The 26,395-nt window shown below is 40.1% G+C and overlaps 1 protein-coding gene and 1 long non-coding RNA gene across 19 annotated transcripts in view; one reads left to right on the forward strand and one right to left on the reverse strand.

Moving 5' to 3' along the window:
- The window catches only part of LOC306645778, a 548,414-nt gene that overhangs the window by 330,453 nt on the left and 191,566 nt on the right, over window positions 1-26,395 (forward strand). The window lies entirely within an intron of this gene.
- Window positions 1-26,395, reverse strand: part of DENND1A (DENN domain containing 1A) — a 512,257-nt gene that overhangs the window by 236,977 nt on the left and 248,885 nt on the right. For all 18 annotated transcript variants that reach the window (XM_079113744.1, XM_079113747.1, XM_079113755.1 and 15 more), the window contains 4 exons: window positions 23,778-23,847; window positions 18,702-18,782; window positions 14,573-14,626; window positions 381-491 (listed from right to left, as the gene is read on the reverse strand). In XM_079113744.1, the coding sequence (XP_078969870.1) occupies window positions 381-491; window positions 14,573-14,626; window positions 18,702-18,782; window positions 23,778-23,847 (316 nt within the window). The remainder of the gene's footprint in view (window positions 1-380; window positions 492-14,572; window positions 14,627-18,701; window positions 18,783-23,777; window positions 23,848-26,395) is intronic.

Raw genomic sequence — 26,395 nt, forward strand, 5'->3', positions numbered from 1 at the left:
CTGCAGTTTTATCTATCAGAGGATTAATCTATGAACTACTTAAATGACCATCAAGAGAAGAAAAATTTAGTAAATGATGATGCATCAGCATAATGGAATATGGCATAGACATTAAAAAATGACAATGGAAATGTGTGTGGAAATACACACAGTATTCATAACACAGTCAAAAGGAAAAGTATTTATAATTGTGAGAGTATAAAAATCAATGAGGTTTATTCTGACACTGAAAAGGAACATAAATAATTAATGAAAATGATGTGCTACCATAAAGGGGGTTGGGGCTAATTACTTCTCCTCAAATGTCCTTTAATCTTGCTGATATGTCTTTCAATTAAAATTAAATCACTGAAAAGTCCATCTCAAGTCTGTCTACTCACAGTGCTGAGCTTGCTGCAGATGATGAGTATCCGGCGCTCGTATAGCATACTGGCATACAGATGCAACATGTTGTTTACATCCACAGCCACAAAATATTCTGTCAGATTTCTCTAGGAGAAAGAAGAAAGCAAGGTTTGTGGTTTATTTTGTCTGTTCTTATTAAAAGTAGTATCTAATAAAAGCATGAAAAAACAGAAAATAATCAGAAAGCATACTCTTTTCTTCCCCAGTCCTATTCTTTCTACCTGGGAGACCAAATCCCACTCATGTATAAAATCATGAAATATAAAGTTGGAAGAGACCTTAGAGATGAGCAGTCTGGCAACTGCATCTTTGTGTGGTGATTACAGTTAACAATATGGTCGTGTACACCTCTGTGTCTGCTCTTCATGTCAGTTCCAGAAGGTGAGCAGGACAGGAATCCTGCAATCTTACAAATGAGGAATCCAAGGCTCAAAGAGATTTGCTGAGATCAAACGGTCTAATAAGCAATGAAGACAGGACTGATGCTCAGATCTTTGGACCTGAGACCCTAGAACCTTCCTTATGTCCTGCATCATATATCCAAGCAAAAGAAAGCACCTAGAGACTAAAACTCTTCTGGCACAGGGCCTGCTTCTGTCCAGCAGGTCCCAGTCATGAAGGCATGCACCTCTCCTATCACCACTGCTGGTGTCCCACTTCTCCACAGCTTACATTTGATGAAGTGGCTTGGCTAGAATTAAAGCAATTTTCAAGATTTAGCATTTCCAGGTTTTTACTCAAAAAGAAAAAAAGAAAAAACTAAAGACAAACGGCAGCAAGTTGTGACAAAGCAGCGTTTTAAGTAGTTTTTTTTGTAACCTGGGCTTCATTCCTTTAATTAATACTATGGATTGGTACACTTCAGATTTCAGAAAAAATGGAATGTGTTTCATTTCTACAACCCTTTCTCTACCCACCTGATTTTAATAATACACATGAATATGCTAATTTCTTACAGATTTTTTTAATGCAGTACAATATAAGCCTCTGCAAATGAAAGGGCTTGGGAAGGAATGCTATTGTCAGGGGTTGCAGTTTATAATGATTAAAGATCTATAAACCATAAATTGAAGTAAACCAGGTAGATTTTACATGCAAAATAGCATAAAGTGCCTTTCAACAATATTATGATTGGGAATAAGAATTGGCACTTATCTTATGATTTATTATTGTTTGGAGTACCAGGTTAACCATCAACTTCTATAATAAAAAGCAAGTGAATCAATAGCTCAAGATACTGACTTCTTACAAAGTGCCAGGTACTGTACCAGATACTTTGTATGTCTGACCTTAAGCAGTCCCCACAACAAACCCAATGAGGTATTATTCCTTCCTATACAGAGAAACAGAACTTAAATTTGGGAGATTCAGTAACAGGTGGAGTCAGACTGACTTCACAGCCTCTGTCCTCTCCTCTAATGTACATGTCTCTCAAATACTTTTCAGTGTCTACTGTGTATAGGGCATGTATTACTTCACTTCATCTTGAAAACACTCCTTGAACTAGGTGTTACTGACCCCATTAAAAGATAAGAAAACAGAGAAGCAATATGATTAAGGTTGCACAGAAGTGGCTAAGACATGATTCAGTCTTGTAGCCTTTTTTTCATACACTCCAAGTTGTAGGTAAAAATTATACTTGGAAAAAGAAGAGGTATAAAACAAGATCAAAGTATGACTGAATAATCCTTGTTCCCAGGAGATAGGTTTCCTGAGTTCTCGCTAATCTTTCTAACCACCCTGAGACAGGCGTCACCGTGTTCACTTCATGGATGGAACACTGAAGTTCAGGAGTGTTCAGTAGGCTTGTAAAGGTCACTCAGCTAGCAAAGGCAGGGCCAGGTTCCAATACCAGGTCTCCTGGATCCAAAACTCATACTCTAACCACCATGCCAACTTGCCCCACCACAAACTCGATGAAAACAGAGCAAAACAAACAACAAAGGCTGTCTGAACTAGGCAAAGAGTACCTCCCCTGCCCAGTGGCTGAGGAACACTGAGCTAATGATGTCAGGGAGGGGTCTGTTTGGAAGACTGTGACATGGCAGAGCTCTTCTTGCAAACAAAAATATGAGGCCCTCAGCTGAGCATTTCAGTAAAGGCTTAACTGCTGATGAATTACAAGAATTTTTCTTTTAGTAGAGGATGGAAGTAAAAAGAAAATAGAAGTGAGGAGCTTAAAGAAGGCCAGAAAGCCCATTAGCACTTTTGACAGATCCAAAGATAACTCTGAAGCCACCAAAACGTGGCCTCAAGAGTCTGCCAAGAAGCTTCACGCTGGGTAGAAATATGTTACACAGCTTGCCGTCCAAATAGGGAGACACAGCGTCAGAGACAAATCCTGCGCCTTATTTTGGTGGGAGAAGGGGAGGGGGCACAAGGATACTTTTGCAGATGGGGAAGGGGATGTTTCTGAAATAAAAACACCACTTGACTGAGGCAGGTCCCCCATCCCCAGTCAGGATCTGAGGGCTCAGGTGCTTATTCCAAAAACTCTGCACAGGTATGTAAAAATATGTAACATTTAGCCAAATTCTCTCTAAACTGTCATGTACTTTTTTTGGTATTTCTCATTCCATCTGTGCTGATTACCAAGATATTTGTGTCTAAACAGAAGCTGTCTTTCTTATCTGCTTCCTCCCCTGCCTCTTTCCTTCTGGGATGCCACCCGCTGGAGCAGGTGGGACTGCCAACGGCCCCAGCTCCAGGAACCTCACTTGGCCAGGGAAGGACCTGTGGGGCACAGGGGGCCTGGAACACTTGCAGTTCCCACCAAGCCTAGGCTCTGGAGCAAACCCCTTGGAGACAAGGATCTCCCTCCCACTGCCCTGAAGCATCCAGTAGCTTGGGGCAAACCTCAGCTTCTCAGACCTGCCCTGCCTTCTCCCATTCCCAGGTCTTTACTTCTGTTGTTTCTTTCTTCCTAGAATGCTACTCTCTACCTTGAGGATGTCAATTTACTTGACCCAATTCCAGCATCACCTCCTCCTGCAAGGCCTCCTGGACTCCTTATTTGCCAAGCATGCTTTATGTTTCCATGACATTTTGTCCCTATCTTATAATAACTTGGTTTTAAGTATGTTTTCCTGCTAGACTGGGTGTGATGCATCAGGAAGAACATGCCTCTTGCCTTCAGAAAACCAGGCTCCCAGTAGGGTGAGGTCTCAAATACTTAGCACTGGTGAAGGAACCACAGGAAAAGAAGTATCTCTGGGGAGAAGATGTCCATGGTCTGCTGTACTCCATTAGACTGCAGCCAGGCCAGGTGCAGGGTGCATGACTGTAACTCCAGCAACTCTGGGGGCTTAGGTAGGAGGATTGCAAGTTCAAAGGTAGCCTCAGCAACTTAGTGAAGCCCTAAGCAACTTAGCAAGACCCTGTCTCAAAATAAAAAATAAAAAAGGGCTGGGGGATGTGGTTGAGTGTCCCTGGGTTCAATCCCTAGTATTAAAACAAAACAAAACAAAAAAAAAAAACCCGTGGTCACAACATACTGTGAACTTTTATTTATAAAAGATACAAAGTATGCCCTACTCTACCAGTATTTTCCTTCAGTGGACTAAGTCCCTGATGTCCCATAATCAGGTAATCAATACACACTTATTCAACTCCTCCTATGTGCCTAGTGCCATCCTGGGAGCTGAGCTATCAGAGATAAACTCAACATTAGCTTCATTTTCCAGGAGCTTAGTCATGGAATGGGAAGAGTACCCAAGAACCCCAGTATGCTAACCACTGTGGTCAAAGCCAGACTCCAGGGAGGGCTGAGAAGAGAAGGTTCATTATGCTGCATAGATTGGGATGAAGATATTGGGCTGAGGAGAAGATATTTGGTCTGAGTCTCCCAGCAAGGGTTTATTCAATGAGCAGGGGAGAGGCAGAGAGGTGACAGGAGCTACAGGCAGGTGAGTAAAAGAAAGGGTGGAGAGCAGGGCACAAGGGCAGGAAAGTAGGTTCTAAACCTGTAGAAGCCTAGGCTTTACCCCATGGGTAACATGAAGCTGCTGAAGGACCATGACATGTTCATATCTGTGTTTTGTAAAGATCTTCCTGAGGCCCTGTGGAGGATGGACAGGAGCAGGCAAACAGGAGGCAGGGCAGTCCATTAACTGGCTCCAGCCATATTCTATGAAAGAACAGATTAAAATATAGAAACAAACAATTCAGACTCACACACACCAGATAACCTATGAGCTGGAATCACAGAACTCAACAATGAATTCAACCTGGGGAGGGGAGGAAGAAAACTCTCAATGAGCACCACTCTTTCAAGCTCCTGTGCATCACACTTGTCCACTTAGGGTAAAGGAGGGGTCACCCTGAATAACCACCATTCCTGTCAAACATAGTGTCGCTGGCCCCTACTTCTCCATCTAGTGTCCCAGGCCACAGTACCATTGTAGGTAAGCTAAGTAACTACCCCATTCACTCCCTGCCAATCACTTCTCTGTGTAATTCACCTGCTAGGAAAGGAAACCCTTGCGTGGAGGGCTGTTTTCCAGTTTCTGTGCTCAGATGGTCTTGGTTTCCTAAATGCCAGTGTGCCTCTAGGCTTAAGAACATCATTCCCTTTCCACTCATGGAGTTTAAACATTGTTTCCCAGTTATGTGTACAGCATTTGTTTATCTACCTGACATTTATTACGCCCACCGTGCCCCCCAGAAGGCTGGTCAGTTGGCACGTAAGGCTGACCACTACTTGAATCAAGTCCAAAGAGCTGGACAGAATCTCCTAAAAGGTGGCTTTTAGAGAGGCACATGCTACACAAGCTCCTTGGACTCTCAGCTTCTGTTTCTCTTCTCTACAAAGAAATGTTGATGAAAGTCTCTTCCAGGGGCTAACTCTGTGGCTCTCAATCCAGACAAAGAGGAGGGAACCGGCACCTGGCAAAACCCCAGTCCCCCCAGGAGAGGTCTCATAATGGCTGCTCTCTTCTAGCTGCTCCTGCTGGCTCCTGTGCCAATCCAGGTGGCTGGGGACTCCAGGCTCACTGTGATCCACGCCTGAGGTTATGAAGCAGGTGGGGGAGGGGGTGATAGGGGTTGGAACGGGTTGGGACGGGAGGGGATACAGTGCGGCTTAGAGAGAAAGCGTCTTAGGTTCAATACCTTAGGGAAATGAGATAATCCTCAAACCAAAGAACCGACTCTAAGCTGGGTACTCCTTGGAGTCTTCGAAGCAGATGCTAGTCCGCCCCACTGTCTGTCATTTTATTAGTCTTTGTGACTCTCTACTTCTTCCATGGTACAGAGGATAAAGATTTATTGCACTGGGGCTGGAGGAAGCTTCCCAGGCCAGAGGCTTGGAAGATTCTGAAATAACTCCTATTCACATTATTTTACCATAATGTATTTTTTTTTTTTTTTTAAAGAGATAAGGTCTTGATATGTTGCTCTGGCTGAATCCACACTTGTAGCTCAAATGATCCTCTTGCCTCAGATTCCTGAGGAGCTGGACTACAGGCACATGCCACTGCTCCCAGTTTTCATAATATAAAAGTTTTTAAACCCTCAACTGATTTTTTAAAAAAGAATTTACGTTACCTTAGTGGTGTGGGATTTTTGAAAGAGAATTATAAATTTGGGTTCCAAAATAATCTTCCTGAGAAAGAATCTCACAAGCTCACAAGGGCAACAAAATCCAAGAAGTTTATTAGAGCAAAGAAAGCAGAGTTACCAGGAGGTCAGCTTTTATCCTTCTGTGTGAATGAAAAAACCATCAGAATAAACAATTACCTGACAACTCTTAAGAGCAACAATGGACTCCTCTATAATCTCATACTTGATAACAGGTCTTCTACCACCATTTTCAACTCTGTTTATTTTTTAAAGTCATGATGACTTCATAAATCTTTTCTATATCATGGTTCATCTTTTGACAAAGTGGAGTCTGGGCAATGTCATATGTAACTGTCCACTCTAAATGCTTACCTCGAATCATTAACCACTTAGTATGACATTGACCAGATAATTAAGATGGGTTTGTTTAATATTCCAAATGAAGGCCTATATAATTATCCATTAATCAAAAAGTAAACTTCAAAATCTGGCAGCTAAAAATAATCCCTTATAGAGTCAGTTTACAATGTAATTATTACTACATATTTGTTCATGATCGGTGACTCTTTTTAATGCAGGTCAACTGTTTAAAATTTATAAAGATTTATGCTCATTTAATTATTGACTGCATAAAATTCACTCCTACATGTGTTATCCTGATAGACAGAGAAAACCCTGATGAGCAATTACACAGTGATAGTTTTTCAGCAAAAAGGAAGAAAATATTTTTACAAAGAAATTGTAGAAATAATGAGAATTAACTTCAACAGGGATCTGAGAGTGAAAAGAATTAATTTTCCATGTTTGCTTTTCATTAATGTCTTGTAGACAAAGTGGTCCAAAAGCCAACTATAAGGAACTGTTCTTTTTCCCTTTCTAAGGATGGCTGAATTGTTCGTTCATTCATTTATTCATTCAATCAGTCATTAATTACATATAGTTATATATTGAGCAACTACAATGTTCTATGATGCAGTGGTGAAAAAAAGTTGATCCCGGTTCTTAAGGAAGGAGAGATGACACTAACCAAATATCCACACAATTAATTATGTAACTTTACTTAGGAATGATTTCTTAGGTGGGCCCAGGGCACCACTGAGTCAAAGGCATTAGACCCACAAGCATCTCCATCCTTGGATCAGACTGACCCAGGTGTGAATCTTGTTTTAGCATTTACTGATTGGGCAAGTTACTTAATGTCTCTGAACTTCACTTCCTCTTCAGAACCATTCCATAAGGCTTTTGTAAAGACTTCATGACATAACACATAGCACCTGACCTGATCCACAGTGGTTGTTCCATAGATATTAGCTCCCTTTCTTAGATTAACCCTTCTCTGACACTGTCCAGAAGACTATGATTATCTGGAGACAGAATATCTTTAAGTTCCATGTTCCAAAGTCCATGTTTCCTTTTTATTGATTATTCTCTTAAGTTCAGTGAGTCCCTTAGAGGAGACAATTATTAAATGTTTATAGAACGCCTCCTATTTTAAAGGCATTGTGGACTCCATTTGCCACAAAAGTCCCCAGGCTTCAGAAATCCTGTTTTCAAGAGAAGGTACTAAGAGCCTTGAAACTTCACAAAAGAGAAGTATGTATCTGTGCAACCAAGCATGTCAGAAAATTCTGGAAAAGACAAAGCCCCAAGGAGTAATGCTGCCTAGTCCTTAGCCACTGTCAGACCTCAAGAGTGGTCAGAACTAGAATTCTCAGAAAACTGAGGAAAGGGGTTGGGAATATAGCTTAGTTGGTAGAGTGTTTGCCTTGCATGCACAAGGTCCTGGGTTCAATCCCCAGCACCAAAAAAAAAAAAAAAAAAAAAAAAAAATCTGAAGATCTGAGGAAAGGGGGGAAAGAGAAGGAGCATCTCTGTGGCACCAAGAGTTGTTCTTGAAACTTTATGTTTAATACTTCATTTGCTCCTTGTATTCTCCTTCATTAGATAAAGACACTGGGGTTCCAGTAGAATAAGTAGGTGTCCAAGATCCCAGACTGGCAAAGTCCTGGGTCTGACTGTCTCCAAAACTCATGTTCTTTCCACGACAGCAGGCTATATAGTATTAACAGCTTGCTTGTTTCAATTTGCAATACAGCAATTTAGTCATTTTAAATTAATCCCTGAAAAAATCACCAAGAGATTAAAATGCAAATTTCAACAATGGTTAGAGCTCACTAGTGATTCTGTGTCAAAAATCACACAAATTGGTCTAAGGAAAGTTAAGAGCCTCCTTAGAGGAAAAGCTTTCCTGCCTCATTTTTGTATTTTAGATATTAAAAAAAAATTCCATTTTCTTTGCTCCTTATGAATATCACAAGTCTACTCTAGGTGAGGAGTAAGGCATGATGGAAACAAAATCTTCCAATCCTGGGTCACTACACCCCACTGACAAGCAGACCTTGGGCTGGCAACCTAAGGTCTGTGAGCTCCAGGTCCTGTATGTGTAAAATGGGGCGCACATCTACTGCTCACAGAGTAGCTGTAGGGATTAAAAGGGAATGGTGTATGTTAGGAGTCTGGCAGATTGGTATTACTATTCCACTTAGAAACAAACAAGGCCAGCCTTTTACTGGTTTGCAAAGGAGGATTTAGGGGACAATGGGTCATACACAGGGAATTGGTTCATTAGTGGCAAAACCAGCAGAGGGGATATAAATTTTAAAAGGGGAGCAAGGGAAGTGGCATATAGTGCAAACAGGAACTGGAGGTGGGGCTATGGAGAAAACGATTCAAAAATTTTTTTCTGACTTCAATAATTATGGTTTTGTAGATTAAGAAATTATCAGAACTTTCAGGTACCTGAAAATCAAGTTCTTAAGGAAGTTTAAAGCTCTTTTTAAGTTCTTTAAAATAAATGATGAATACAACTTAGGTAATAATTTTTATCATAACATTATTTATCACAGCAAAACATTAGGAACAATCTAAATGTCTATTAGTACAGAAAGCATAGTTAAAACAGTAAAGTATGGTGAACTGAACACACATTTTTCTTTTCTCTCTCCTGATATGATCCTCCCAGAAAAAGTCACTGGAAAAGAATTTTAAAAGGCATGAATTCCAAAAAATAAGAAAGGAGACAATAATGGAACAGAGATGTCAAGTTTTTAGAAGTCAAATAGCAGATGTTACTAAAGAAGTATTTCTTGACCTGGGGCCACTTTTCCCCCATGGGACATTTGGCAATGCCTAGAGACATTTCTGGTTGTCACAGTTGGAGAAAGGTGTGTTAGCATCATATAGTTAGTGGAGTCTAGGGAAGCTGCTGGACACCCTACAATATATACAACATCTGTTTTAGTCAGCTTTTTTTTTTTTTTTTTTTTGCCACTATGATCAAAAGACCAAATAATACCAACATACGCCAGGGTCAGTGGTGCACACCTATAATCCCAGCAGCTCGGGAGGATGAGGCAGGAGTATCTTGAGTTCAAAGCCAGCCTCAGCAAAAGGGAGGTACTAAGCAACTCATTGAGATCCTGTTTCTAAGTAAAACACAAGATAGGGATGGAGATTTGGCTCAGTGGTCAAGTACCCCGGAGTACAATTCCCAGTACCTCCCTCCCCACTAAAAAAAAAAAAAAAAAAAAAAAAAAAAAAACAAAAACAAATAAGAACAATGTAGAGGGAGAAGAGGTTATTTGGTGCACCTTGTTCCAGAGGTCTCAGTCTACAGATGGCCAACTTCATTGCTCTGTGCCCAATATGAGGCAGAACATCAGGGAAGAAGGGTGTGACAGAGGAAAGCAGCTCAGGACATGCCAATGAGGAAGCAGAGGAAGACTAAGCTCTATTTTAAAGGTTTGTCCCCAGTGATTCACCTCCTCTAGCCACACCCTACCTGCCTATAGTTACTACCCAGTTAATCTCTATCAGAGGAGTAATGCACTGATTAGGTTAGAACTCATAACCCAATCATTTCACCTCTAAGCTTTCTTGCATTGTCTCACACAAGCTTTTCATGAACACTGCATATTTAAACTGTAACAACAGTGATACACAAGAAAGGGTTACCTGAGCCATGCTGACAACAGTGCTGGCTGAGGCTGAAAAGAAAGGCTGGAAAATAAAGCTGAGGTGGGGGCACAGGGCAAAAAGGATCAAGCCCACTCACATCATGGAACTTCCAAAAGGTTCAGGAAGTGGAGACACTCAAAAGGGCAAAAGGGCTAGGGAAAGTGTGCAAATGAAAATAGGAGCAATCCATTCCCAACAGCTTCCTCTCAGCTAGTCATCTGGCCTCCTGCACTCTTCTGGGGCAGGAAGTGTTTACTCTGGAGGAACTGAACCAAAAAGGCCTGGGGAATAAAGCAACATGGGGATTACCAGGTACCAAGCTCCACTCCCAAGCCCAGAGCTGCTGGTCAGCTGTTCAGTGCCTCACTCTGAGGTGTGACTGAGCTGCTATTCAAAGACAGCCTCTACGGTAAGAGACATAGAAGACAGTTAAACAGAAGCTTGGAGGGGGAGCAAGAAAGTAATGCAAAGGCCAAGTGCTATGGTGCATGCTGGCAGTCCTAGCACTCTGAGGCTGAGGTGGGGGATCATTGGGCCCATGGGTTCAAGACCAGACTGGGCAACCCAATGAGACCCCAATCTCAACAGAAGAAGAAACAATGCAGGGAGAAAATTTTTTTAAAAATCTAGTAATAGTCTCACAGATGAGGAAAAATATTAAGAATATGATGGCCGAAATAAGAAATTCAAAAGGATAGGACAATTAGGTGAAGAAAACAAAGACTAAAAGAGTGACACTGAAAATCAATAAAACCCCCCAAAAGTTATAGGATCAATACAGAAGATTTAAATCTTCTGTAGGTAGCATAGAAAATCAATAGGTCATAATTCTGTGGTAGAGCAGAAGAAAAAGAAGAGAGAGAGAGAGAATTAAAAAACTTTTATTAAAAGAAATAATGTGAGAAAATTTCAAACCTCTGAAGGGAGAGAGTTTCCAGATTGAATGGGATGTCCAAGTGCCCAGCACAATGGATGAAAATTGATAAATTAAGGCATGTCAATATGCAATTTCAGCATGTCAGAAGAGAAACAGGTCATAAAAAATTAATAACAGGAATCAGAATGGCTAAGACTTGTAAGTTGCAACAGGAAAGCTAGAAATCAGCAACTTTTTTGCAATTCTGAGAGCTTTCCAACTTAGAATTCTATACCCAGCTGAATTATCAGTAGTAGAGTGAATTATTTCCAGTCAAGCAACTTCTAAACACATTGCCACTAAAACAATACTTACTTAGGAAACTATTGGGGAAGTTTCACAGAAAATGAAGGAATAAAATCAAGAAAGAGGAAAACGTGAAATCCAACAACTTTTACATGACAAAAATGTGTACAAGAAAGGAAATTTAAACAATCTACTACCTTCTTCAATGCATTCACAAAAATGTAAACACTACTGATTTAATGGTAATTTCTTCTAAATATATAGAGGGAAAATGGGAGAGGAGAAATAGGTAAAAGAAATTATTTTGTGTGTATGTTTCTGGGGAGGGGGATCAGAGGTAGTAAAAGATCTAAAACTTTCATCTTCCATAAGAAAATCAGTAAATGATACAAGAAACAGGAAAAAATATGATGTAACACTAAGAACATGCTAAAAATATGAAGGCAAAAACTACAATTGTTAAAAACTTGCAGGTAACTGCCTTTGTGATATGTGAAATATGAAGAACTTGGAAATTGCTGTTTTCCATCAACTACTATGTGGCACTATATGATTTTTGAGCTATTAATATACATTACTTTCATATACCATTAAACAAAAATACTACTAGGGTTGTGGGTGTAGCTCAGTGGTAGAACGCTTGCTTAGCATATGAAAGGTTCCAGCATCCACAAAAAATAAATCATTAAAAAGGATGAAATAGAGAGATGGGTGCAGTAGCACAAGCCTCTAAGTCCAGCAACTCTGGAGGCCGAGGCAGGAGGGTCTTAAGTTTGAGGCCACTCTCAGCAACTCAGTGGAGACCCTGTCTCAAAATATGAAATAAAAGGGGTTGGAATGCAGCTCAGTGGTAGAGTACTCCTGGGTTCAAACCCCAGGACAAGAAAAAAAAATGAAATAAATAGATAGGAATAATTTTTAGAATACATTAAACCAAAACCAAAAAGAGGAATGCTAAGTAACATGAATAGTATCACATTTTTGTTTAAAAAGTTGTCTACAATAACACATACATATAACACTGTAAATTCTTAGAGAAAAGACTTGAAGGCCACTTATCATACTCTGGAGGGAAAATGGGATTAGGATGGAGGAGTGGTATTAATGAGGGCCTTCCACTTTTTAAATATATACTTCTGGGCTGGGGAGATAGCTCAGTTGGTAGAGTGCTTGCCTTGCAAGCACAAGGCCCTGGGTTTGATCCCCGATACCGGGAAAAAAAAAAAAAAAATATATATATATATATATATATACTTCTATATTAATCTTTCACAACAAAGGTTTTTGTAAAAATTTTTAATGATACAAGTAAATGTTTATAATATATTGTTATAGGAAAAATAGCTATAAAGTAACACTTGTTATGAGCCCCATTGTGTTTTTAATAATGTAGTTTCTAAATTTTTTTTTAAACAAATAGAGCCCTTTTGTTTCAAATGAAATATTACCCAATCCCCAATTTAAACAGTGGATATTAACCTGCTCTAAATAAAATAAAAGCAGGGACCAGTACTCTAGTCAGCTGGAGGTATATTTCAGTGCTAGAGCACTTGACCAGCATGCAAGGCCTTTGAGGTATCCTGAAGTATCCTGAGGGTCAAGGTAGCACAACTTGAAGGTGAGATTCATATATGTCAGATTCATTCCACTGTCCTTCCTATTACTACCACTCTATCCCCCTTCCCCTCCCTTCATTCCCCTTTATCTAATCCACTGAACTTCTGTCTCTCCGCCCCTCCACTGCCCTGCCATTGTGGGTTGGCATCCAATTATCAGAGAAAACATTCAACCTTTGGTTTTCTGGGATTGGCTTATTTCACTTAGCATGATAGTCTTCAGATCCATCCATTTACCGGTAAATGTCATAAAGACATTCTTTATGGCTGAGTGATATTCCATTGTATATATGTGCCACATTTTCTTTATTCGTTCATCTGTTGATGGGTACCTAGGTTGGTTCCATAACCTAGCTATTGTAAATTATGTTGCTATAAACATTGATATTGCTTTGTCACTATAGAATGCCAATTTTAACTCCCTTACTGAGGAGTGGGATAACTGGGTCAAATGGCGGTTTCCTTCCTAGTTTTTTGAGGACTCTGCAAACTGCTTTCCAGAATGGTTGCACCAGTTTGCAGTCCCAACAACAATGTATGAGTGTACCCTTTTCCCCACATCCTCGCAAACATTTATCATTACCTGTATTTTTGATAATTGCCATTCTGGTTGGAGTGAAGTAAAATCTCAGTGTAGTTTTAATTTGCATTTCTCTATTTGCTAGAGATGAATATTTTTTCATATATTTGTTGACTGTTCATATTTCTCCTTTAGAAAAGTGTCTGTTTAGTTCCTTTGCCCATTCATTGATTGGGTTATTTGTTGTTTTAGTTTTAAGTTTTTTGAGTTCTTTACAGCCTGGAAACTAACACCCTATCTGCATGCAGGTGGCAAGATTTTCTTCTATTCCGTAGGCTCTCTCTTCACACTCTTGTTTGCTATGAAAAGGTTTTGCCCTCATACTTTACCCACTATACTTTTATTCTCTGAAAAGTGAATTACACAAGGATAAGAAGTAGAAGTACAATTCTGTTAAAAGAAATCTACCCTTTAAAATAAAGAAACCTTTATATGGAATTTTCTTTATATGGAAACAGTTCACTCAAGATAGAAACGAGAATGTAAATGCGTAACAGTGATGAATGATAAGTAAACTACATAGCAAATGGAATATTAGGTAGTGAACAAAAATGATTCTTAGGAACAAAAATGAAAAAGATGCTCATGTAATAGGTTATTCTAACTAAGTAAAAATATAAAGACTAAAATGAGTCATTGACACATTAATAGGTGATTACCTTTGAGACATGAGTAACATTTCTCCTTGTCTTTTTACTTTCTATATTTTCAACATTTATACTTTTGCTTTTATAATACATTTTTCTTCTTCTTATTTTTTGGTAGATGGACACAATATCTTTATTTTATTTATTTTTATGTGGTGCTGAAGATCAAACCCAGTGCCTCACACATGCTAGGCAAGTGCTCTGCCATTGAGCTACAGCCCCAGCACCATATTGTTTTTACAATGTGTTTTTTTTTTTTTTTTTTCCTTGAGCAGGGATTGAACCTAGGGGCACTTAACCACTAAGCCACATCCCCAGCTCCCAACCCTTTTGAGACAGGGTCTTACTAAGTTACTTAGGGTTTCACTAAGTTGCTGAGGCTGGTTTTAAACTTGTGATCCTCCTGCCTCAGTCTCTGAAGCCACTGGGGTTACAGGTTATACCACCCTGCCCAGCTATAATGCATTTGTTTAAAAATAAATTATAAAAATGACAATCTCACAATTACATTCTAAAATACATCCTTCAATTTTAAAAACTCAGCAGAAAATAATATAAATTTAACATTTTCTTTGCAAGTACTCACATTTTCAGGTATGCTGGGAAGTTCTCTGGTATCAGGCACAGTAAAGTAAGAATGCTGGAAAAGAAAAGCATTAAGCTATGTATTCTGCAAGAACGTATAACTGTATAACAAGCACATTGCTCAGAATTAAGGTATATGATTGAAAGATACTTCCTTACTCATATAAGGAGACAGAGTTTGACTCATAGGGAATATCTATGATTTTTTTTTTTTTTTTTTTTAGAAAAATGTTGCATTAAAGCAGACACATTAAATCATGAGTTTGGTAGAAGGAGTTCTTTTCTAGGAGAGATGAATTTCTTTGTGGGATAGAAATGAAAAGGTTAAAGGCTAAATTCCCTTGTAATATTTATAGGTTTCTAAACACATGAAAGTTACAGGTTTCATAATTTATTGCTCAAGGAAATAAGAGGACTCTAGGGGCCAAATAACATTAGATTCATCAGGCTTGGTCTTTACCAAACAAACCTGCTATTTCATTTCAATATCTGAGATTATATCTATCTACAAACTGTGCCAAAATCTGCACTGAAGACCCAGGTGACATTAAGGACAACTCCAGCTGAAGGGCCACTGTGCTGAGACCACTGCAGATGGTCGACAGTGGAGAAATTGTCTACTAAGCACACTCCATGAAGGAACCTCCTGCCTTTCAATGGGATTGCCAGTGAAGGAGCTGGAGAGTCAGCAGAGTTGAAAAACTGACCTCTTCAAAGACTCTGAATGAGACATCTCCGTGTATGTAACAAACATGTGTCTCCAAGTGAAATGACAACAGGCTGAACTGATGACACTGCCTCTGCTGCTCTTAAAGACTCAGAGGACAATGGCAAGCAGGAATGGAAAGAGCCTGGTGCTGGCCAATTAAAGATGGGACTGTGAAAGGCTAGAAAAGGTCACATGCAGAGAGGGTCAGCTTAACCGTGGTCTAAGTTCAAACCTGGACCCCCAAGTGACATTTCAGGAAGTCCTCCCCAAACCCTTTTTTCCTGGGTAATTGCAAAATAAGTGAGTCTCTAGAAGAATGATTTGTATTTTCTGAAATGAAAGGCCCTGGGGACAATTGTAACAATGACAATGACAACAATAACAGCATGAGCTATTTATCCAACATTTAGCAGAAATTTATTGAACACATACTGTATGGAAGACTTTATGTCAGGTACTATATATCTAATATTATTTCTAATCTCCATAATAAATTTTAAGTATATATTATCTCCATACTACAAGTGGATAAATTTATGTTCAAAGAGGTACAGTAGTTTATCTAAGGTCTCATGGTTAATACGTGGCAGAACTGGGACTGAAACCAGGTCTATATAACTAAAGTTATGCCCCTTCTACTGTAACAAACTGTTATACCTGTGCTTTTATGTGAAAATTATGCCTAATGGAACTTGAATTAAATTAACAAAGTAAAAAGAAAGTATTACAAAGACATTTTAAAAAAAAACATTCTGCAATGCATTATTCCAAAATCTGTGTCTTTGCCAAAATGTTACCTATGACGTTTCACAATAGATGGTGCAGCATGGAAACTAGTCAACCATTAATTCAACTTAACACAAGGATTAAAATGGGAAAAATAAAATACAAGGCTCAAATTTGACTCCATGAAATACCAACTTCTATACCAAATGGCTACAAGGAAGCTTCAGGAACTGTGCAGCACCAGATGTACACACAGTGATGGAGTCACCAATTAATGGCTTGGCACCGTGAGAGAGAAAACTCTTGTCCACTTAGTAGGTATGTGAGCTCAGGCAACTTCACTTAATAGCAGAGAATCTCAATTTTACAATCTATAAATAGGAATCACTATGTCTACTTTGACATAGTTGTGAAGAACAAACATTGTATATATGAAGTGCCTAGCACTCAATAAATGGTATTTCAACATAAAATGATAATTGCTCTCAACTGATATTTCTGTTTTTCTCAGGAACCTATGTAAGACACATGGAAATATTTGTTTGTAGAGAGCAACTAAAATCAAAAGTCCAGGACTGACATTTTATTAACATTTGAGATTTATAACCTAAATGAGAATAGTCCTTCGAAATCAGAAATGCAATTTGGAAAGAGGAATTCCTAGTGAAAGGAAAAAAGAAAAACCTGACTACGTAAATGCAATGAATTGTAAATAGTGAGCGGATACAATTCCAAAACCAAGTAGTGCCGGGCTGTCCTTTGAGATTCTGTCTTGCTCCATTGCCCATGAAATGCTGGGGACCAAGAGAGGTCAGAAACATTCCTAGAATCCACTCACATGAAACAGATGCACACCCCAACAGTTCCTCCTGCCCCTGTGATGGCTTGTTCTTGAGGCCTGGCAGCACGCCGCTTGTGCAGCCATTTGGGGGAAAGAAGTGGCCCTTCCTCCCCAGCAGCTGGTGACCCAGCCAGGCTACTCCACAGCTACCTGTCGGATGTCATTACAGACTGAAGCAGTGAGATCAAGCTGCTCAGGAAAAAGGACAGAGACAAAGGCAGGGCTGCTTAGCTTTAGCAATGATTTGGGCAGGTCTAAAGACCATTTGTTCATTTTTTCTAGGCAGTTCCCTCTCAGCTACAAGAATTTTTGTACTAAGGTATCTTTCTATGCTCTAATAAAATGAGTAAAAACCTTTATAAATTGCTTCGTGCCTCCCTCCTCCCTCTCTTTAAACACACATGGCATAGTGGAAAGGGCACTGGCTTTCAGTTTAGCCCTGGGTTGAAAAACTCAAATCTTATCATTTCTCAGCCACATGACTTTGGATGTAACTCTTCCTCTCTAAAGCTTTCATCTATGAAATGAAAATGTTAGTATCTATTTTGTGGAAGTGTTTTGCATGTTACAGATATACATTTAGTATAAATTAGGAACTTAACAAAATAATAAATCTTAGTTATTGGTATTAATATGGCTTTCAGTTTTATCATCATTCTGAAAAAAACTATAGGAAATATTAACTTCCCTTAGGAGGGACAGACACTTTCCTAACTACTGAATACCAACACTGTACCTGGTTCTAATGAAGTAGGAAAGTGGAAACTTCCTGAGTTTTCAGGTACTATGACACAGGGGAAATAGCTTCTGGATAATAATCAATACCTGACAAAGGAAACTTTCAATGAAGTTAGGGACAAGGGCTTGACCAAGGGCAACAGAGGATTCCAGTAATGGAATATGAAAAAGATCCTTTACACCTCTTAAGATGCCTTATCTGACAGATGAGGAAACTGAGGCCCACAAAGTTAAAGGTATTGATTATGTCACTAGATCACTAGAAAAATAGTTAACAAGGATTGAAGTCTTCTAGCAGGTTGTTCAGAGGTGGTACATGCTTGTTATTCCTTCTACTTAGGAGGCTGAGGCAGGAGAATTTCATGTTTGAGGTCAGTCCAAGTAATTTAGCAAGACCTAGTCTCAAAATTAGCACTTAGTGGTAGAGAACTTGCCCAGTATGGATTCAATCCCTGGTAGCTAAGGAGGAAAAATCATTTAAAGAAATGATTACCACTGTAGGTCAGGAACTCTGCCTCTGTCCTCAAGGGATGCTCAGTTCAGTGCGGAGAGAGAGAGGAAAACAGATCATTCAAATACAGTGGAGGTATGCACTGCAAAATGTGCCAGATGCTTGGGTCAATGGAGAAACCCTTGGCCTTAGCCTGCAAAGTCAAGGAAGGATTTCTCTGGAAATAAGATCAGAATTGATTCTGAAGGATGTGTGTGGTCTACCAGGCAAATGGGGGAGAGGTTGTTGAAGGCTGAGAGTATAGGGTGGGTTTCAACAAGAGGACATGTGCAGCAGCATGGGGGACAAAGGGAGCCCAGGTCAGGGGATAAAGGCACAGTCAGGGGCCTGTCATTCTACTCAGTACAGCATCTGCAATCAAGAAAATGCTGGTGAAGGGGTGACATTCAGAGAATAGCCCTGGGACACTGGGACCCTCCATGCCTTGTGAAATCTAGAAGAAATTCCATCTCCTGGTTTGCCTTGAGCCTTGAGGTTTCTGAGTACTCTCAGAGTAGGAGTGGGGGAGGTGCAGATGAGAAAAGATGATCTTCTTGGGCCAAGACCCTCTGACTGTTCATAATGAAATGCCTTCTCAGGAACGCCTACTATCCTGCCCCACTTACCACACTGAGATGAACAGACACTCCTGGGTCAGGGATGGGAAGTCTGTGCAGAGTTTCAAGAAGTTCATTCCACTGACTTTCCTGGGAGAAATAAAAGGCCAAGTTAACAAAAGCAAAGCTGAGTCCTTAGTAAGACACCTACAGGATATCTGGGCACACATGAGCTGGGCCTTCATGGCTGAGGGGGAGATGCTGGCCCCAGAACAGGAATAGGTTTGATATTCAAGCAGGATTGGGCCAAAGACACTGCGTATGGCTCAAACATAAGAGCCAAATAGATCCTCCTACATTGAGTTTGACATTTTCTACTCAGTGAGACACCTACCATGACCGCCTTTTATGGATCATATACCATAAGCTCTCAGCAAATCTTTCCCCTCAACTCCATAGCAACAATTTTTAAATGCAAACAATCCAAGCTTCCATGGCGGGGGTGGCTGGGAGAAATAACGATGACACTGTGGATCCTGTCTTCATCATTACCCTCAATTAATTTTATTGAGTGTTCACTGGGTACACATGGCAGCCTCTGATTATGGAAAGTTAGAAATGAACTAAGTACCCCAGCAGGCAATAGAGAATGGTGGCTGTGCATTTTAATTAGTGAAACTGAGCAACAGAATGACATACAAAGCAGTACAAATTATTCAATTTAAAACAGATTTGCCTTTAAAATGCTCAAAAGAACACTGCTCACAGAATGATCCAAAAGCCATTTTTCCTCTCAACCCATGGAATTATTTGTGCTAACATAACAGTAGGAAGTTTACATTGGTATCCATTTGTTATGTACTTGATCTGCCCAACCACCCCACTTTACAGATGTGAAGACTGAGGTTTTAAAGGTGATTTGTTTCAAATCAGTTAGTAAGTTGCATAGTTGGCAACAAATCACAGATTTGGTGTGTTTGTGCCCAGAGCCCTCTCTGCCTTTGGCACTGAACCTGAGGAAAAAGAGTGTGGGTCCAGACTAATAAGCTCGTTTTAACCTGAACTCTGATAACCAAACAAGTTTCTCACAGAGGACAGACATGAATTCATGTGTGCACATTTTTCAGTTTTTCTCTAAAACAGTCTCAAACTTATAGAACAGTTGTAGAAAGAGTATTAAAAACCCGTTTCCTGAAGAGGATGAGTTACTGACATCATGACCCATCATCAACAGATCCTGACAAGAACCTTCTCCCAAATAACTACAGTTAATCATCATGATCAGAAAATTATCCTTTATGCAGCATGACCCTCCAGTTCTTAAAGCCTGCCAAGTTTTGCCAAGGGTGCCACTAATACCCTCACAGCCACAAATCCAGAGCAGAATCACCTGATACCTTTAGTTATGAGGCTCTAGTTTTGTCTGGAGCAGTTCCTCAGTCCTTCCTAGATTTGTGTGACCTTGGCAGTGAGTCTGCCCATTGTAGAATGATTCTCAATTGCCTGATATTTTCACATGATTAAAATTTCAATCTGTCCCTTTACCAGTGATGTTCGCTTTGATCCTTTGATGAATTAATCTGATGTCTCTACTGTGAAGTGACACTTTCCCTTTTGTATTTAATAAGTATTTTGTGGAGTGATGCTTTATGTAAAGATCCCATTCCTCAAACCTTCAATTTATTCATTTACTTATTTATATTACCTGGGCACATGGTTTCCAGTTTGTCCAGTGAGTTACCATCCTTCGCCATCAGTATTTGCTTTGATGCTCCCAGGTCTCACCAGTGGAAACCTGTTGGCCCTTCAAGCTTACTTTGTGTCATTACTTTGTGACATTTCCCCATCATGTTTTGAGCACCTCCTTACTTTGTGGCAGTAAAGATATTTTAGGCTTGTCCTATACTTTCCCTACCCCAGACCTGGAATCAGATATTTCTTCAACGAGTCTTTGTCTTTTTTAGTTGAGAATGGTATTTACGAACCAGGATCTGAGCACCAGGGATGTTCACTGCTGCTTGGGATTGCTGACACCAGGCCCTTTCAGTGGATAGAGGTGGGGAACGTAATATACACACAAACCCACAAAAGGTCTCAAACATCTCTATTTCTGTACCTATCTTCACATATCAAAAGCCAATGGCTCTAATTCCTGCCCAACAAAGGAATCACTCCAATTTCCTCTTTTTACATATGTGTGACTACATTCCATAAAAGTGAAACATCTTGTCTCTATCTTCTGAGTATACTTACTTACTCAAATGGAACCAGACTTCTATCGCTGTCCCTGCCTCCTTCCCCACCCAGAGGCCTACCTTGCCCTCTGACTTCCAGAACCTCTACTTCCTGAGACTCTACTCTTCATCCCTCACACAAGTTGGAGCCTCACTTCTTGTTGGACACCCCAATACTGGGCCACTGCTGCCACCTCCCTTTCCATATAGATCCTTTCCAATCTCTCCTAAGTTCCAACACCCCATATGCCACCCTCCCCACTTTCCCACATACACATCCTCATCTCCCTAGTCCGACACTGAGCACACTGACCCCTGGTTCAGATCTCTCCTTGCCCTGCCATCCCTCCCTTCTACATAGAAGCCCTCAGTGTTCCATTCAGGGTCTGATAACTATGCTGGGGCTAGGAACCAAATATCCTGATTGCCCCCACTTTAGGCTCTGACACCCCAAGCTGAGGGTCATGGTCTCATCTCATCTCTCTCTCTCTCTTTCTCTCTCTCTCTCTCACACACACACATACACACACACACACACACACACACACACACACACACACACACCAAATAGAAGCTACCTTGCCCAGCCTTCCCAATGACTTTTGAATAGAAGAAGGGTTTTGTTTTGTTTTAAGGAGGGGAGAGGTATTCCGTTTTGTTTTGTTTTGTTTTTTTCTTAAATAAAATAAAAATTCCTACCTATAGTGGTCAACACCTTACAAACTAGACTGTTGTATGATCTCAGCCTTCAACACTCCAAGAGGTAGAGTTCTTGTTGGAGAAATGACCCAGAGGACAGATGCGTCAGTTTTACAGGGTGATATTTGGCCTCCCCTACGCTTAAGTTATTATCTACCTAGCCTTTCTGGAATCACAAGATATGTGGGCTCTTTCTTTTCTTTTCAGTACTGGGTATTGAACCCAGGAGTACTCTACCACTGAGCTGCATCCCCATTCCTTTTAATTTAATTAAATTTTTTTGGAGATAGAGTCTCATTAGATTACAGAGGCTGACCTCAAACTTGCAATTCTCCTGCCTCAGCCTACAAAGTGGCTGGGATTACAGGTATGCACTGTCGTGCCCTGCTCAAGATGTTTTAAAAAGAGTACTAAGTTCTATTGCTGTTTTTTAAAATATTGAAGAATACGGAAGGGAAAAATGTGAGTCAATCTGCATTTCAGAAGCTTCAAAGAGTCAAGAGTCAGTTATACAATTTTGTTAGGCATCTTTCAAATTTGAGTGAAAACCTGAATGTTTGACTAAAGACAACTATGAATCTGAAATTGATGACCAGACTCAACACAACCACCCAATTTTCATCAAAGAGTAAGTCACATCTTTATGACAGTCCCTGACATCTAAGCTTCTTTCAGTGTACATGTAGAGATTGAGAAAACCATTGCATTAGTTTTTCCTCCCATTTTCTGTGACCTCTAGAATGCATTTGCTAGCGAATAAATCTAACTCATAGAAAATTTTTATCCATCACACACAGTTTCCACATTTCCTGAAGGAAACAGCATTTCCCAAGGTGTGTTCCAGTGATCTCAGAATGCTTTTTGCCATACAGTAAAAGAGGCTGGGACCAAACAAGATGGGAAGCACTGTTTAACAAATGTTTCTCTACTGCAGGACTTCTCAGGGCCTGCATTCTATAAATCTTAAGGAGGAACAAAGCTTTCACTCCCCTTAAACCCAATCATGCTGCACTATAGTTATTTTTTATGGAATATTTCTTAGAACTAGTATTCTATAGAAAGATAAAAATAATTTTTCTTTAATAGTAAGGGATCACTTTGATTAATTAAAAAATGTAGTCCAATGAAACTAAAAATGTAAAATGTTAAGGTTAGTTATATGGACAAATATTCAACTCACAAACAACCAAAGAAATGCCGTTAAACAGTAAGACTTTAAGTTATCAAATAAATGAGATCATCAAATGACACTGATGAGAGCACTATGACCTTGGGCTCTTGGACACTGCTGGTGAAGTATATTTTAGGAAAACAGTACAATCTTGGGGAAAGCAATTGTCAAATTCTTTTTAAAATATCTATATCCACTGAGTTTGCATGTGTATCTGGGATTTTCCTCTTATGGAAACAATCCAAAATGAAGAAAGTGCTTTATGCTCAAAGATGCTAATGGCTATGCTTATTATAATAGTGAAAAATTCCAAATAACTGAAATTACAATAAGAGGAAACTCTTTCAGTAATCAAGGTACATGATACAATGTCCTGTAGTCACCGAAAACATTTACAGTATTTTTAATAGCGTAGGGGAAGTGGTACCTGAAACTAAGGGCTACAAGACAGACCCAGTTGACCTTTGACATCATGGAGATATCTTGGCACAACATTTCTTCCAACAGTACAATTGGGTACAATTGAACTTTTAAAGTAGTTTTCAGATCCTTTAAAAAATTAGCGTAAAAACACCACAAAGCTTTATCGAAATGGGAGTTTGGGCAGCTGGGTAGGTCACTTGCCAGTTAAGTGCATCACCTGCAAACCCCAGATTTGCAGCATGACATGAACAATTCAAATTTGCACGTCAGCAAAATTATAATTTAATACATGTCATGAACTTTTGGGGCTGCTTAGGAATATTAGACATTGTGAATATTAACTGTGAATGTTAAGGGTCTACTTATTATTTCTTTAACTTAAAAAAAAAAGGAAGACACAACTCAATAGGCTAGCAATATTTATTTTGGCAAAAAGAATAAGGGAAGATGAGAGGTTATTTTCTTTTCCTTCCCACCATTTTCTAAATTTCGCAACTTTCTATAATGGGCATGCATTAATTTTTTAGTAAAGGTTTTGGTGAAATACAAAATATTACTTTCATAATCATAAAATTTAAAGTTTATTTGTTAAAAAAGAATTTTTAAAAAGGCAAATACCTGTCTTTTTGTTGTGTAATCTGCCAAGATGTTAAGTAGCTTATAAAATACCTCGAACCAGGGTAGATAGCTGGAGAAAAAGAGGAAACACACAAAATATTAGTATGCATATCAAAAATTTGAACCAGGACCTAATTCGACACTGACACATTTCAGATTTTCTCTACATCCCAAAAGTCTTCCTGTCATAGACTGTACTGAAAGCACAGGCAGTGAAGTGCTAATTATTTCTGGAATTTTTAAAAATTGCCCTGTGTGAGGCAGAGTATTGAATGTCCATTATGAATTATTCCCATGCCTCAGAGCTAGACCAGGTTCACAGAGAAGAAATTCAAAGCAGACTCTGCAATCAGGCACCATCTCTGTGTAGCCCCCAGTCCTCTCCCACTGTCTCCAGGAAAGGATCTAAGCAATTTCTTATGACTGAACACACACAAACACATACCATGCTCACTGATGGTGGTTGAAGGTGTCCCACAGACCCTACATGCCCAAAACCACTTGTGTTGGTGCATTAGACCAATTTCTAATGAATTTGTTCTATATTGACCATAGGTTTGATGTCTAATTCTCCATTGCCACTACCTTCCCCCAGGGCCTGACCATCACTTCCCTAAACTCACAAGATGACCTGGCCTTCAAGTTCACACCCCATTCTGGCTCTTAGAATAGCCTTAAAGAAATGCATATCTGGGTCACACATTGATTCAATTCTTGCAATGATGTCCCATTACTATAGGATCTAACAGATCTACAGGAACTTCTTAGGATGGCTGGGGAGGCTCTTCCTTATCAGGACTTCCCTGAACTGCCTCTCTGTCTTCTCTCTACTTGGCTCTGTGCAGCTTCACTCCAGGAATATCCAGGTAGCCTCTGGTCTACCTGAATGAGCACACCTCAGTCCTGTTTTCCCTCTGACCTATGTGATTTAATCTGGTTAATTTCTGCTCATCTTCCTAAAAACCTTCAAACCAAGTGCCTGCATCTTATGCCAATTCCCTCTTTCCTGTGCTGTCCTGGACCCCGCATGATGTAGCACTCAATGATGAACCTGCCTTCTCAACAGATTGGGGTGCACTCACAGAGGAAGAAGTACCTGTTTCTCCACTTTCTGTGCCAAGAATGGAGCTTAGTGCATAGTTGGCACTCAGAATTTACTATACAAATAAAACTATGTGAAGAGTAAGGGCAAAGTCCCTTTGTGCCATGGAAAATTTTCACCAGTCCCAAGAAGTTCTCCCACTGCTTTAAAGGGGTCTGCCCTTGGTAAGGAACATTGCCAGAGCTACATGAAACAGGCACGTGAGAAGTGTCATTCCAAGTGCTTGCAGCCTGCTCATGTCCAGCCTGTTGAGCTAACGGTCATCCATTACTGATAGAGTTGGACCCGAGGCACAGCACAGATGTGACATCCTGCCTGGGAGAGGGGATCAGCACCCCGTACAGATTACCAGCTGGGCCGCTGAGGGTAATAAATGAAGTGAGAAGCAATAGAGAGGACAGATAAAGTGCACAATTTCCTATCAGTGACGTTTGTCTGAAGCCAGCACATGCTACTGTAAAATTTAAGTAGCTTATCAAAATATACTGATAAGCAACTTAACTTTTCACTTCTATGACAGTATTATCACTTATGTTAATATGTTTCCATCAGCTCTGGCAGTCACATATGGACTATTACAGAGCAAATGGCTGCTGCCACTTTCCACCGTGCTGACTCTGGCAGAGCAATGTAAACATTCAAGAGGGATTAAGCAGGAGATAACTTGCTCCCTTCCTCCTCTGTTAAATAAACTTCTGTGAGTTAAAAGCCATTAGAGTAGAACAAGAAATCCCCTCAGAAGAAAACGACACAGATTAGAGGACTCTTAGTAAACAAATTCAACCAAGGATTACAAATATTTTTTTGTCCTGAAAGAAAAATACCACCAGTTAAATCCAGCAATTGGAAGTCAGGAGAGAGGAAAAAGGGCAAGAAGAGGAAATACTGGCCTCCCATAAATGAAAGCAAAGCTGAGCTCATTTCAGGAATGCTGGATGAAGTACAGTGGGCAGGCTGGATTTGCCCAGTTTAGGACTACAGTGTGTACTCAAGTAGTGGGGGACGAGCAAGGTCAACCAACCTGCATAGCTTGGGCATGGAACCTCCAGCTTCAGCACCCTTACCTGCTGTGAGCTAAAGGCAACATGGCAAGGACCGTCAGGCCCATGCAGACAGTCCAGCCTCTCACACTCAGCCTCCACGTCACCAAATCAATTCTTTTTGGCTATGCTAGGCAGAACCACTGGCCGCAGGCAGTTTTGTAGTGATTCTGGAAACCAGCCATTTCTTTCTCCCTTTGGCCTGACTGGACACAACTGTTCCCCACATGTTGTCCCCTGTGCGCTGACAGATGAGTATCTAGTGATGGCAGTGTTAAGGTTTGAAACCAAAACCCAGCTGTCTTCTTCTTCAAAGGGCCCCGTGTTCCCGGCTGGGAGGCCAGGGTTCACAGCTGAGCCTTGTCCAGTGGGTTTCCGGTCCTGCTTCATTAGCGCTGGCACCCCAGCCCCCACTGCCTGGAGGTTGCAGGTGAGGACATGGAGACCCCCCTCCATTCTGTGTGTGTCTGTCATCA

Source organism: Sciurus vulgaris (genome assembly GCF_902686455.1).
Source record: "Sciurus vulgaris genome assembly, chromosome: 15".
In the NCBI taxonomy this organism is placed as follows: domain Eukaryota; kingdom Metazoa; phylum Chordata; class Mammalia; order Rodentia; family Sciuridae; genus Sciurus; species Sciurus vulgaris.